The sequence below is a fragment of the Mytilus trossulus genome, unplaced genomic scaffold (assembly GCF_036588685.1).
Source record: "Mytilus trossulus isolate FHL-02 unplaced genomic scaffold, PNRI_Mtr1.1.1.hap1 h1tg000024l__unscaffolded, whole genome shotgun sequence".
NCBI lineage: Eukaryota > Metazoa > Mollusca > Bivalvia > Mytilida > Mytilidae > Mytilus > Mytilus trossulus.
Genome location: NW_026963290.1, coordinates 4,150,737 through 4,164,177, shown reverse-complemented (window position 1 = coordinate 4,164,177; position 13,441 = coordinate 4,150,737). Strand labels below are relative to the sequence as shown.

General features: G+C 31.5%; 1 protein-coding gene across 1 annotated transcript in view; it reads right to left on the bottom strand.

The window, feature by feature from the left end:
* Nucleotides 1-427: 427 nt before the first annotated feature.
* LOC134698850 (sodium/hydrogen exchanger 8-like) overlaps nt 428-13,441 on the bottom strand; it is a 75,584-nt gene continuing 62,570 nt past the window's right edge. The window contains exons 11-16 of the mRNA XM_063560518.1: nt 12,358-12,443; nt 11,317-11,428; nt 3,844-3,995; nt 3,040-3,117; nt 1,866-2,009; nt 428-637 (exon numbers count right to left, since the gene is read on the bottom strand). Of these exons, the coding sequence (XP_063416588.1) occupies nt 491-637; nt 1,866-2,009; nt 3,040-3,117; nt 3,844-3,995; nt 11,317-11,428; nt 12,358-12,443 (719 nt within the window). The 3' untranslated portion in view covers nt 428-490. The remainder of the gene's footprint in view (nt 638-1,865; nt 2,010-3,039; nt 3,118-3,843; nt 3,996-11,316; nt 11,429-12,357; nt 12,444-13,441) is intronic.

The window sequence follows — 13,441 nt, the reverse complement described above, 5'->3', positions numbered from 1 at the left end:
TATGTTATCTCTCAGCCAAATCTTAGGAATTTTAATGAAGTTTTGTTATTACTTTCATCATCAAATTTTTTCCCCTGAATTGTCAATTTCTGAAAAGCAATTATACCTTATATGGTCTATAAATATGAAATATAAGATTTAACAACAACAGAAAACTCAAATATCTAAACACTGTCTACTGGATCCACTATTTTGATTTATCAATTATCTTTTTTAATAATTCAAGGCATACAAAATGTTCAAGTCACAACCAATCATTAAAGATGAATGAATTTAAATAGTAATACTCAAAACTTTACATACAAAATGAACATGTCTATAAAATATAGTAAAAGTACACAGTACATCAAATTTTTAACATTTTGAAAAAAAATTCAGTGGCAACTTTTTCAATGATAAACATAAATACTCTTCATGAAAATACGATAAATTCAATAAATACTACAATGACTGAACAAATACAAGTTTCATTTGAGCAATTTACTGCTGATCAGTTATTAGTCACTTCATTGTCAATGAGGCTAGTCTCCACTTCATCTTCAGATTCTGAGTCAGACATTGTAGGAGCTACTTTCTTCACATCTTTAAACCACTGATTTGTCAGATAGTTCATCTGTGTTTGTCCTTCTCTTACTTCCTGTGACAATAGAAAAAAAAGATTCATAAACATTCTAAAATAATTATAACTTTTTGTCAAGGTTTTTAATTTTCATTCCAAATGCTTTTTATTAACACAGAACATCCCCTTTGGAGGCACACTTATTACTGTTTAATATTCTTTAATTCTGGTAAATTCTTTGAAATATCCATGACCATGTTGAAATTTAACACTATGTCAACTTTTCAATGTCTTCATTCTGTATGCTTGAATAGTTTTATAAAATCTCTTTGGAACACACTTCTACTTTTTCTAAATTCTCTGCAATTACTAGTTCGTTTCTACATTTTATTGAATGAATTAAATAAAACAAGAAAAGTCCTTAAAATGTATATATATAACACCTTTAGTTCTTAAATTTTAACCCAATGTTAGATGGACAGACAGATGCCCCTGTATTTTAAAAAGAAGAGAAACTACAAAATCCAAATACATTCCCTAATGTTAATCCTATTACCTTGAAGGAATTTTGTGGAACAATTAAGTGTTTTTGAGCAATGACATAAAAAATTGTAAGGGTTCTGTGGAACCCAGTGTCTCGCCTGCTTTTGCTGAAAATCGCAGACTCAATAAAAATATTCCTCTTGATACTATCTTTTGATTGTAAGAAGCTTCTGACCAAGTTTGGTAAAAAAAAAATAACCACAGAGGAAATGTAATGTTTCCCTGCAGAAAAAAAAGGAAATGTAATGTTTCCCTGCAGAAACCCCCTTTATAAGTAAAATAGGGAAAAAATGGAATTTTATATTTACAAAACTTACTTCTAGATACTATCTTATGATCATAAACAAGCTTCTGTCCATGTTTGGTAGTATATTATCCAGTATAGTTTAAGAAAGTTATTAAAATTCAAAAACTTTAACCACAGAGTTTATATTTGTGGACGCCGTGGCCGACAACGACGGAATGTAGGATTGCTTAGTCCCGCCATTTTGACAAAAGTTGAAGGCTTGACAAAAATGATCTTGAAAATTTTATACAATAAAGCTGTTTAAACCATTCCAAATTGTATCCATACTTTTTACCATTCCAGTCTTAAGATATTTTTTTAAACCTCTTAGACCATTTAAATTGTACCTTTATTACTCTGAACATTGTAAAATTAATCACTTTACCGGTCTGACTAAAAGGAGGTATGTATTTTATGAAATTATCTAATTAGAATTACAATGCCTGAATAACGTTTAAAAATATAGTGTTAACAAACCTGTTTAGTAAATCTCCTTGTAAAAAATGGCACAAGATATTTAGCATCAAACTTTAGAAAGCCTTTCTGGTTTGGTTTTAAATAATGGATTTCATATTCCTCTTCTGTTAACTCTGATAAATGGTCAGTATCTACTGTTTCTCCCTGTCAAATATAATAAAAAGTAAAATCACAAAAATACTGAACTTGGAGGAAAATCAATTCGGAAAGTCAATAATCACATGGCAAAATCAAATAAAAAAACACATAAAAAACGAATGGACAAGAACTGTCATATTCCTGACTTGGTACAGGCATTTTCAAATGTAGAAAATGGTGGAATAAACCTGGTTCTTTAACGCTAACCCTCAATTATCAACAGGTAAAAACCCCACCAAAATTTGCCTACATGTCCTTATTGAGGAGACTTCAATTCAGTGCTTGAAGGTTGTTGTTGTAAATCATATTTGTAAATTTTCTCATTCATTGTTTAATACTAGTACATAAAACAGGCTGTTAATTTCTTGTTTGAATTGTTTTACATTTATCATATTAGGACCTTTTATTGCTTGATATGCTGTTTGGGTTTTGCTCTTTATTGAAGGTTGTGCTGTGACCTATATTTGCCAACTGGTATATCATTTGGTAAATGGTGGAGAGTTGTCTCATTGGCAGTCAAAGCAAATCCCATCTTCATACCTTGCTTTTACATGAAAATACACATAGGTTTTACTTCTTATTAAAAGTTTAAAGTGAACAAAAATGAAACATATCTTTTGACAGTTTAAATGAAAAAAATTTGATGCAGCTGAATCAAATGAATGTGAAGAAAGAGCTAAACAAAAGTTTCCTGCATGCTGTATACACATTATTAGCTTTATTAGGAAATTTGGTAAATAAAAGAAACAAGGAAATATTAGAACTTTCACAAAATAACATGTAACAAAATTTCTATATACATAATTCAATAAAGCCCAGGGGGTCGTGTGGTCTAGTGGGACGGCTACAGTGCAGGCGAATTAGTGTCACAATATCTAAGTAGAATAGGTTTAAATCCTGGCGAGGGAAGAACAAACACAATGTGGAAGCAAATTTACAGATCTAACATTGTTGGGTTGATGTTTAGACAAGTTGCTTAATTTAAATATGACATATGAGCATATTCATAATATCGTAAACAATTATATCTCCTCACCATTTCCTTAGTTTTACTGAGAGAAACCTCTTTGCCAGATTTCTTCTTCTTCTTTGTTTTTGCTGTGGCATCTAAAAGCTACAAAATAAACAATATTTTAATATCTTCTTTTGTTTCAGATATTTCATCATAATACACATTCTTCTGAAATTATAAAAAGACACATTATAATACATGTACAATGTATAACTAATTCTGTAAAAACTGAACACCACTACAAAATGCAACATTGACGGTAAATTTCCTCATAGTTTTAGCTAGAGGCTTAAATAGATTTTTGCATCTTAATAGTCTTTAAGATAATATTATAGGTAAAACAAAAACAAATCAAAGTGCATGTAAGCACTGAGGGTAAAGATTGCTTTAATTTATCAGTGGGAAGTAAAATTATTATTGCAATGGTTGTAGTTGATTTTACAGCAATTCTAGACAAATGAAGATAACTCCAAATTTTAATCACACATGACTTTAATAATGACATCATTTATATTTTTAGAACAGATATTAGATTCCTGCACCTTGCAAAAATTATGCAATTTTCTTAGAAATGTTCTGTGATAGGATGTATAAAATGTTATGATCAATGCAATACATTTTGTGTATCAAAAAGGTAGTGATAAGACTTGGACGATTTAGATATCAAGTCAGTCCGATAAGGTTTTGATTGTATTTCATGCAATCATTACCTAAAAATTGGTAAAAATTTATTAAAAAAATGTTATTCTAATTTCATATTTCAAAATATTTTGGTTTCAGTCTACTTTTATTTTCATTTTTTTCTGAGAAGTTATATAATAAACTTACCTTCATTAAAGGCATTGTAGCTCCACCAAGAAACATAGTGGTAAATAAAACTATGATTAAAGTGGTTGTCACTAAAATGTATCTTTTCTCTTTATCTTCCTTAGAAAATTCTAAATGTAAACATAAGGCAAATGCAACAGCACCTCGTAAACCTGGAAAAAGAGATGTTCATTTCAGTATTATAATATCTAAATCAACTATTCCAATTCCCTCATGAGCCTGAATAGCTCACCTTCTTAAAATATGCCATTTTGATATTCCTTTTTACCTTTTGGTAATTGCTTTATCTGTAAATCTGATTTAGTGGCAATTTTTGCTGAACCATTAAAAGATACAAATGCATTATATTTCTGGTCACTCTTAGCTGTTCCAAAGTTGCTACAAGGCTTTGACAACAAGAATGCACACATTGTATGACTAGGCATACCCACCATTGCATTTTAAAGTATTAGAAAAGTGCACACATGCTACATCTCATTAGCTGCTGATCAAATATGAAGTCATTCTGTTTCCATAGTAATTTCTGAGTGTGACAGAGATTTTTGTTGAATGAAAAGATTGAAGTGAACAAATAATGGAAAGTACAAACAGACAGACTGATAAGGTGTCTTCCTCCTATTCCCACTTTTTAAAAATACTATTCCTTCTATTCCCACTTGCAAATAACAATAGATGTTTTGATAAATAATTTGTTTTTATAACAATCAGGGTTAATTAGAATTTCACCTAAGATTTACCTGTCTTATTTTAAAGCATAACATTTTTGGTACACTGTTTAGGTATAATACCTTGTTTATTTGAAATATGTTTCTTTTTTCATCAAAGAAATACTTGATAATAAGGGAAAATTATGATAAATAGATTGGAGTTAGACTTATTTAAAATTTTGAATTTGTACTTGAAAATAAAGAAAAATTTGAACTTGAAAGTAATGAAAAATTGTGAATAGATTGGAGTTAGACTTATTTAAACATTTTTGAATCTGTACTTACCAATAAAGGAAAATTTGAACTTAAAAGTAATGAAAAATTATGATAAATAGATTGGAATTTGATTTATTTTAAAAATTTTGAATTTGAACTTAGAAATAGAGAAAAATTTGAACTTAAAAAAATAAAAAAAAAATATAATAAATAGATTGGAGTCAGGCCCCAAGAAGTATGTAGAAATCAACAATGGATTCGACGAACTTCAAATCATTAAAAATTCCCTACTGCAAAACTTTTGTCCACACTAGGTACAAATGATAGGCAATCACAGACGGGATTTTTTTTTACAGGACGTATTATGGTATACCACTGACCATCTGTCTGTCCATTGTCCACATGTCGGACATTAACTCAAAACACCGTACCAATATGCATGAAACTTTGGTGAATTGTTTATAATATCACCTTGATTAAACAATGTATTAGAGATTTTTTTACAAGTATATTAAAAATGTTTCTACTTTTGTAGCGTTTAGAAAAACAACAACATTGGCCTGCTTCTTCAAGTAAATCTCCCCAGGGATGGAGCACACTCAGATGCTGTGCTTCATTAACGGATCAGGTTTTAAAATGATGATTATATTCAAAAACAGGTTATTCCAAAGTTAAAATGTTGAAAGGAAACCCCAATGGAACAAAATTAAATTACAGGAACATACATTTTTGTACTTATCCATATATTCAAGAAGCACTCAAAGCCTGTTATTTAAGTTTTTGGTACAGTATATTGTGGTCACGGTACACCACAGTTTGACACAGAAGGCTGTAGGAGTTTATGTCAGAAAACACTATCAAACACTATGAACGGTGGGCACCGATCTGAATTAGTGTCTCCTCCATGGCAGTCTTGAACATGAAATAAAAGACACTGCTATTCAAGTGTTTGGTACAGTTTTAATGTCACTGTGCACCACATGTATAGTTCAACATAGAACCCTATAGGAGATAACCAAAGACTTCTTTATGTCAGAAAAAACTATCAAACATCCAAACATATTATCCACTTGGATTTGTGTCCACACTTGTAAAAGTAATAAAGTAATTTACTTGTATTTGTTCTAATTTCTTTCATATTCATTTTGTTTAAAAAAAAAACAGAAGTTTTCCTCCTATTCCCACATGGAATTTAACCTTTTCTTACCAGATTTATAAAAAGTGGGAATAGAGGGAATGAACCACTGATAAGATGTTTGCAATATAAATATCTCTCATAGAGCAGAGGTGAAATAATCTAAAGAGCTTTACCTTACAAGGAATCAAAGCGCGAAAGCGCTGTAAAGGCAGTTAATTACAGGTTGTGTGTATTTCTAGTCCAGTTATATCATTATCTTCCATAGAACAGAGGTGGTATGTAGAATTTAAGATTTAGAGTTCTTTTGTACCTTAGTTCACCTATATCTATAGTCTACTGTTTACAGTATATTTTCTGTGCCTCGCCATGAAATGCATTTTTAGCCATGGCCTTGTCAGTTTGCTTTAAATTTATGAGTTTGACTGTCCCTTTGGTGACTTTCGTCCCTCTTCTTTAGACATATAAGAACTTTTCCTTTTCAATATAAATAGACTATTTTTAATTATTGATTGTATAGGCATATTCTATGACTCCCATAAAAAATAGTTCACAAAGATTGACTAGTCTCTGTACTGTGTGTATAGCAAGAACATCAAGTAACATAATGGTAAATGTACATAGTAACATGTCAACTTTTTTGATGACCATACCTGCCAACTGTCAGTATTTGCAGAGTATTTCCCCCATCGAGCTTGAGGCTCCCAAATGGAAATTTTGTAAGAGCAATTTTGTCGACTATTTAAAGAAAACAATTTATTCAACAATGGCTATAAGCTTGTTAATGCAAGAAGAAGCCAAAAACCACATTAGAATATATTTGAAGGGAATCCATGACAATCGCCCCATTAATAAATAGCCCCACTTTTTCACTAACTCGCCCCACTTTAAAAAAAACCCTGCCCCAACCTGGATTACCAAATCGCCCCACTTGTGAACTGTGTTAAATCCCTTAAATATTACTCCTGCCAACTCGCCCCACCTAATAGAAAACGATACTATCTAGATAAATATATTATTAACCAGGAAGAATTTAGTAATGCCAACTCGCCCCACTTATGTAAAAAGTTGTTCTCCCGTTGTATCATGTGTATATAAGTTAAATTCTGTTAATATTACTCCTGCCAACTGGTCCCACCTAATGGAAATCGGTGAAATCTAGATAAATATATTATTAACCAGGATGAATTTAGTAATGCCAACTCGCCCCACGTATGGAAAAAGATGTTATCCCATTGAATATAAGTTCAATTCCTTATATTGCATTATGATACAATTAACAGGTTTCTTTTCAATTGTTATGCAAATAAACTAAGCTTCAAAACTTACATTTATTCTTCAGTATATATCAATAATAGTAATTAAATTAATTTTCGGTTTGTTTGTATTCTGTCAGTCTGTGTAGATTAGTTTTCATTAAAGTGGTGCGAGTTTTTATTTTTAATTATATATATATATATATTAATCTAAAAATTACCGTTTTTTTATAAGTAGGGCGAGTTGGCAGGAGTAATATTAAACAGGGTTCTCGCTAAGGCGAGTCCATGAGTCCTGGACTCAACAAAATCTGTCTGGACTCACCATTTTCAAATATTTTCTATAAAAACTGAACACAGTTACCATGACTCACCGTGGCCAAAAATGACGAGTCCCTGGACTCGCCTTCAAAAATCCTTAGCGAGAACCCTGATTTAAAATGATTTAACCAATTTCACATGTGGGGCGAGTTGGCAGGAGTAATATTAAACATGATTTAACCAATTTCACATGTGGGGTGATTTGATAAATCAGTTTGTGGTGTTTTTTTAAAAAGTGGGCCGATTAGCCAGTGGGGCGACTTGTCCTGCTTCGATTTGAAGCCCCCCTTGGAGGTTTTGTATGACTATATGAACCATCTTTCACATAAAACCCCCATGTGCATTTTGAAAAGTTGGCAGATATGTTTCTAACTCCAGGCAAAATCTACCGGTATGAATGAAAAAGAAGTTTTCAATTAAGGCTCTGTGGCCATAACAGCTGTCTCATTAGCATTTTAACCACTTCCCATATTTGCAATTAAAACAATAGAAGAAAATTATTCAACGCAAAAACAAAACTTACTTGTAAATATGAAATTCTCTTTACGGTATGAGTTTTTCTCCTTGTTTTAGATTGTACAGTAGTACCTGTAACTGCTTATACCTATTTCGTATTCACTTTTGCTTGATAAACTCACTAAATATCATATACATTGTACCACATCTCCTTATTTTTATATGCATTCCAATAACATGAACAATTGTAATTCAATTCTATATACCAAAGCAAAATGAACTGCACCACTTTCATTCACTAGTATGCATCTTTTGGCAAAATACAAGACTTTGTTCTTAGATGACACAATTAATATAATATATCTTTATTGATAAAAAAATAAAATTTAGTATACAACTCTTTAACAGTATAAAAAAAAGCACAGCTGTGTCATAAATTGTGAAATCTGTGCTGAAAACATAGACATTGATGGTATTTGAGTAATTCCATATGTGAAGCTCAACATTAGCTCATCAGTTGGTGGTGGACAGTTATAGTTCCTTTCTGCAGGCTAGGATGAATGACTTTTCAGGAAAACCAATTTCACAAATCAAAACTTTCCTCTAGCATGTCTAGATTTCTCCTACAATATTCATCCAGTTTAGTTCTTTTGTTTTAATTGGACACCGTCCTGATTTTTAATTTTGCAAACCATTCAGTCTCTCGCTTGCAAATGGTGCATGAAAATAGGATGGGTATGGCAGTAGACAAGTCTCTTTAAAGTGGGTTTGTGCCCTGAAAAAAAGTTTTATAACTTAAGTTTAATTGAAACTTGTGCAACACATATACCTAAATAACTATATAACACTAGAACACACCCGTGATATTGCGGGTCCGTGACTGAATCAAAGTATATAACTATGCGTATGCCTTATTTTAGTATTGGTATTGTCATCTGATCAAGTCATGCCGATTATAAGATGCACAGTTTTCTCTGTTTTCAAAACTTTCTGTTTGAACATGTTGAACCCGTCGACCTGGAACCTATCAATTATTGGTAATATTATTAATTTGCAAAACAAAAGGGCCGTGGAGTACTTTTTAACAGTATACAGCAAAATTCTAAATACACCGTTTGGTGGTGCGCCTGTCAAATGCGGAACATACAGATCATGTAGGAATAGGTAACAGTTGAATATACTATTGGTATCGGTGTCGGACTCGACTCGGAACTTCTTATTTATTGGCAGTATTAATTACGTGGAAAACAAATGGGCCTGGAGTGGTGTAATTTTTAATCAACACTATTGTACTATATTAGTTAAATATAAGGTTGAATTCTTTGATTCATCGTTTTTACGTGATGACGGCTGACAAATTGGACCTCGTAATTTTAGTATTATAGATAGAAGAGAGCATCATTCGTGTCAATGTTTTGTTCCTGTTTACATTGTCATTGATATTTTTTCAGAAAGCCTGAGGCATAGCTCATGAATTCCTGTCATTAGACATTACATCCTAAACTAACATAATTACTGCTAGAATGATTATCAGTATGATATACGTATACTATCATTGTACAGCCCAAGTCTTCAGTATATATAATTGTTGCATTCATTCACTCCTGTGTTCAGTCGTTCAAAAATTTCTAAACATCAACAAATGAACTTTAATAACACGAAAACACTAGAAAAGATACGTACATACAACCCGTGTTTAAGTGTATTTGAAAGAGAAATAAATCCGGTTAAACGATGTAAAAAGGAGAAATATATCTGGTTAAACGATGTATAAAGGAGGAAAAATTGTAGATATTGCATTACGATGCGTTCTACCTAATAGCACGTGGATATGTTTACATATTTAGACTTGACCCAGTATGTCACCGCCGTCGTTTAAACACTTGACTACAGTCGTGTATAAGCTAGACAATAAAAAGCTTAAGCCTGTACTATTTGTGTGAAGTAAATGTGTTTGTTCTGTACATTTAAATTGTTTTACCTGATAGCAAGAACGTATATCTATCCGTTTCCTTCTCAATTCACTTTGTCAAATTCGTCGAGCTTCTTCAAAACATACGTATTACTGCGCCCCGAAGTGAAAAAAATATGAGAAATCCTCGTAAAATAATGCTATTTTCAATTTTGTGGAATCCATTTTGTTATATTAATTATACAAAGATAAAAAAAAGTTACGATTAATTATGAATTTGCATATCATTATACGGAACGTTTATGGACTATTTTTTAAGTCGGTCATTTTGGCGGTAAATCATGTACACATACACACGTAGATTGGCTGGTACCCGATTGTAATGTTACACATCAAATATATCAAATAGCTAATACCCGGAACGTAGTACCGGGAACCAGGATAATACGTAGATAACATACATAACTAATACCGAAATATACGGTTTCTCGTTCATAAACCGAATTCCGCTTTGAATTATAGAAGATGCAATATTAATCATGTTCAGTCGACTTTTCATTGTTATATCAACGTCTGAACTAATTAAAGAATCTTTAGATGTCAGATAACACTTGGAAATTGACCCGACCTCTTTCCACACGGAATATACAAATAATGATAGTTTGTAGTCAGGTTGACTGCTTATAATGCAAAATACACACTTTTAACAAGTTCTATAAAACGAACAATACACACTGATCGTTTCTTTAGTCCCCAATGTAAATGAAAGAAACAAAAACCATATCATACCATAAAAAGAAGAGGAGAAATTCGAACATTTCCGGATCTATATCTGGCCAAAAGACCCCCAGCATGGATTGCGTATGAAAAGATGAACCTCATGACTTAAAAGTCAGGCCTTAAAGCACTGCCTTTAAAAACAAGGACAGAATGTTGAACATGAGTTCAATAATATGCCAATGCCACCTAGGGGCAAAATAAAGGCAACAGTGGTATACCGCTGTTCGAAATTCATAAATCGATAGAGAAAAAAAAGAATACGAGTTACAAACTTAAACTGAGGGAAATGCATCAAATATAAGAAAACTACGACACAATAGAAACACAACATTTAAATGTAACACACACAGGAATCAACTATAATATCAAAGCGAAATGATGCGTGTAATAAATCAATGAGCTCAGAACTAAAGATTTGTTAGAAACTGAGTTTTGAACTTTGAAGATTGTTTTTTTAAAATTTTAATCTCAATCAATGTCTTATAATTGTTTGCCTAATGTCCATGTCATATATGTCATACATTTTCAAAACAATCTAAAACCAAAAGAAATAATGGTCTTTAAAAATGTCCAAAAGTTTAAGAAAAAGATTGATAATTTTGAACACCAAAATAAAATATTACAAAGTGGCAAATATATATACCTGTACTGAAGATACACAAACATGACATTTAATCTTGATTAACTTACCACTAAACCACATTATAAATTGATTTTTACGAGTAATCTTATGTTCTCTGAAGAAGTTAGCTAGAAATGTTAATGGAAATATGTTGAAAGCTCTTCCTATTAGTACAAGTGCCTGAAAAGAAAAAAAAGGAAAATATAAAAACTTCCATTTTAAAGTTGAAATTCATATATCTTCAAATCAACACTTATCAAGCTTATATGGAATACACCATTATAACTGTATACCTGTAGCCAGGGGGTGGGGTGGGGGTAGAGGGGTTCGGACACCCCCTCCCCCCTTGAAAACAAATAAGCATTGTTAAAGTCAATGTTCTGTTCGAATTGTGACTGTTAAAGTCGCGTTTGTGAGTCCAGCGAACCCCCCTTGGAAATTCCTGGCTATGGGCCTGAACTAACAAAGACTTATTTCAGATAATCACCCTTATATAGTAAATGGTGGATCAAATTAACAATCTAATATGAAGAAGATGCCCTTGATCTTATGGTATGCGGTCGAGTTCTAAGAAACTCATCAATTACCATTGTCCGATTATCTCCCTTCAATATTTTTATACACATATATTATATCAAAGGGCAGAAGTTCATCAACTCTTCTTTTATAATCAATCAAATTAAAGAATTCATTTCTTTTCAATAAATATCAAAACACTGTTTATCAAATGGCAAAGTTTAATTGATTTTCAAAGCCTTTTAAGTTTCTGCATACAATAAGCATTACCATAGTTATATATCAACTCCTTCTGATAGAAATTCCCTTATCAAGATGAATATCAAAACATTTGTTAACTAATTTATGGGTTGAAAAAATTTATATGAAAGTCTGTTACTTTTTACGTATTTTTAAAGAATTAAGATGGCATCAGAACCCCATAGCTATACAAAACAGACAAAAAATTATCATTTATTTTGTTTTTTAATGTTCCAAAATCAACCAGTTTCATACATATACATGTACATGTTTTTTGGTGTTTCATATTGCTGGGTAGCTGTCTAATAAATGTAAATTTGAAATCTGCTTTCATTAATGTCAATACTACTTACAATACCCCATATGACTAGAGCTGGTTTGACTATTAAACCATTAAAACTAAATATGGCTAATCCAAGATAGGCAAATACACAGGTTTCTGAAAGAAAAAAAAACAATATTCAAATTGTAATGATAGGTTATTTTATGTATTACGAAAAAAAATCCCAAAACACTTTGGAAAATTTATATTATGTTTAATCATGTTTACCTCTGTCTAAATTTTTATTAAATATCATATGGTATAAAATACAACAACTTTGGCCTCATATTCATATAATAATGTGTATTAGATATCAACAAGTTATTTCATACAACAAATTTGACTTCATGCTCATATAAAACAGTAACTCTTTCTGTAATTTTTTCTTTCATGAATACTTTTAAAATCAATAAATATTGCTTATAATTATTACAAACAAATTTATAAATTCATTCTTAAAGGTTACCAGTTTAACATTAATCGATTGTTTAATTGATAAGGTTAGCCACCACTTCAGCACTTTTGTGCTAATTTGTGGTGGAAATTTTTTACTGGCCATGAAAGCAGGAGTGCCAAGTAGAAACCACAGACATTGTCTAGGAAAACTGACAATCCTAGTCAAATAAGATTGGAGTTAGGCACAACTTTCATGTGTAACTCACAACCCCAGTGTTGGCAGGATAGTGATACATCTCATTGTTTTATATGAGGTGTATGTAGGTTTGTCTAAATGCATTGTTTACATACCTTATATCAGAGAAATAGCTCTAAATGTCATCTGTGTAGCCATTTCTATGATATCATGTTTGTGTATGTAAATGTGTATGTGTGTTCTTTTACATACCTGCTATAAATGAAATAGTTAGAAATGTCATATGTCTAGTGATCTGTGTGACTGGTGATGTATGTGTATTTAAGTGTGTCTGTGTGTATTGTTCACTTAGCTGCTATACATAAAATAGTTCTAAATGTCATCTGTGTAGTGATCTGTGTGACTGGTGATGTATGTGTATTTAAATGTGTTTGTGTGTATTGTTCACTTAGCTGCTATAAATAAAATAGTTCTAAATGTCATCTGTGTAGTGATCTGTGTGACTGGTGGTGTATGTGTATTT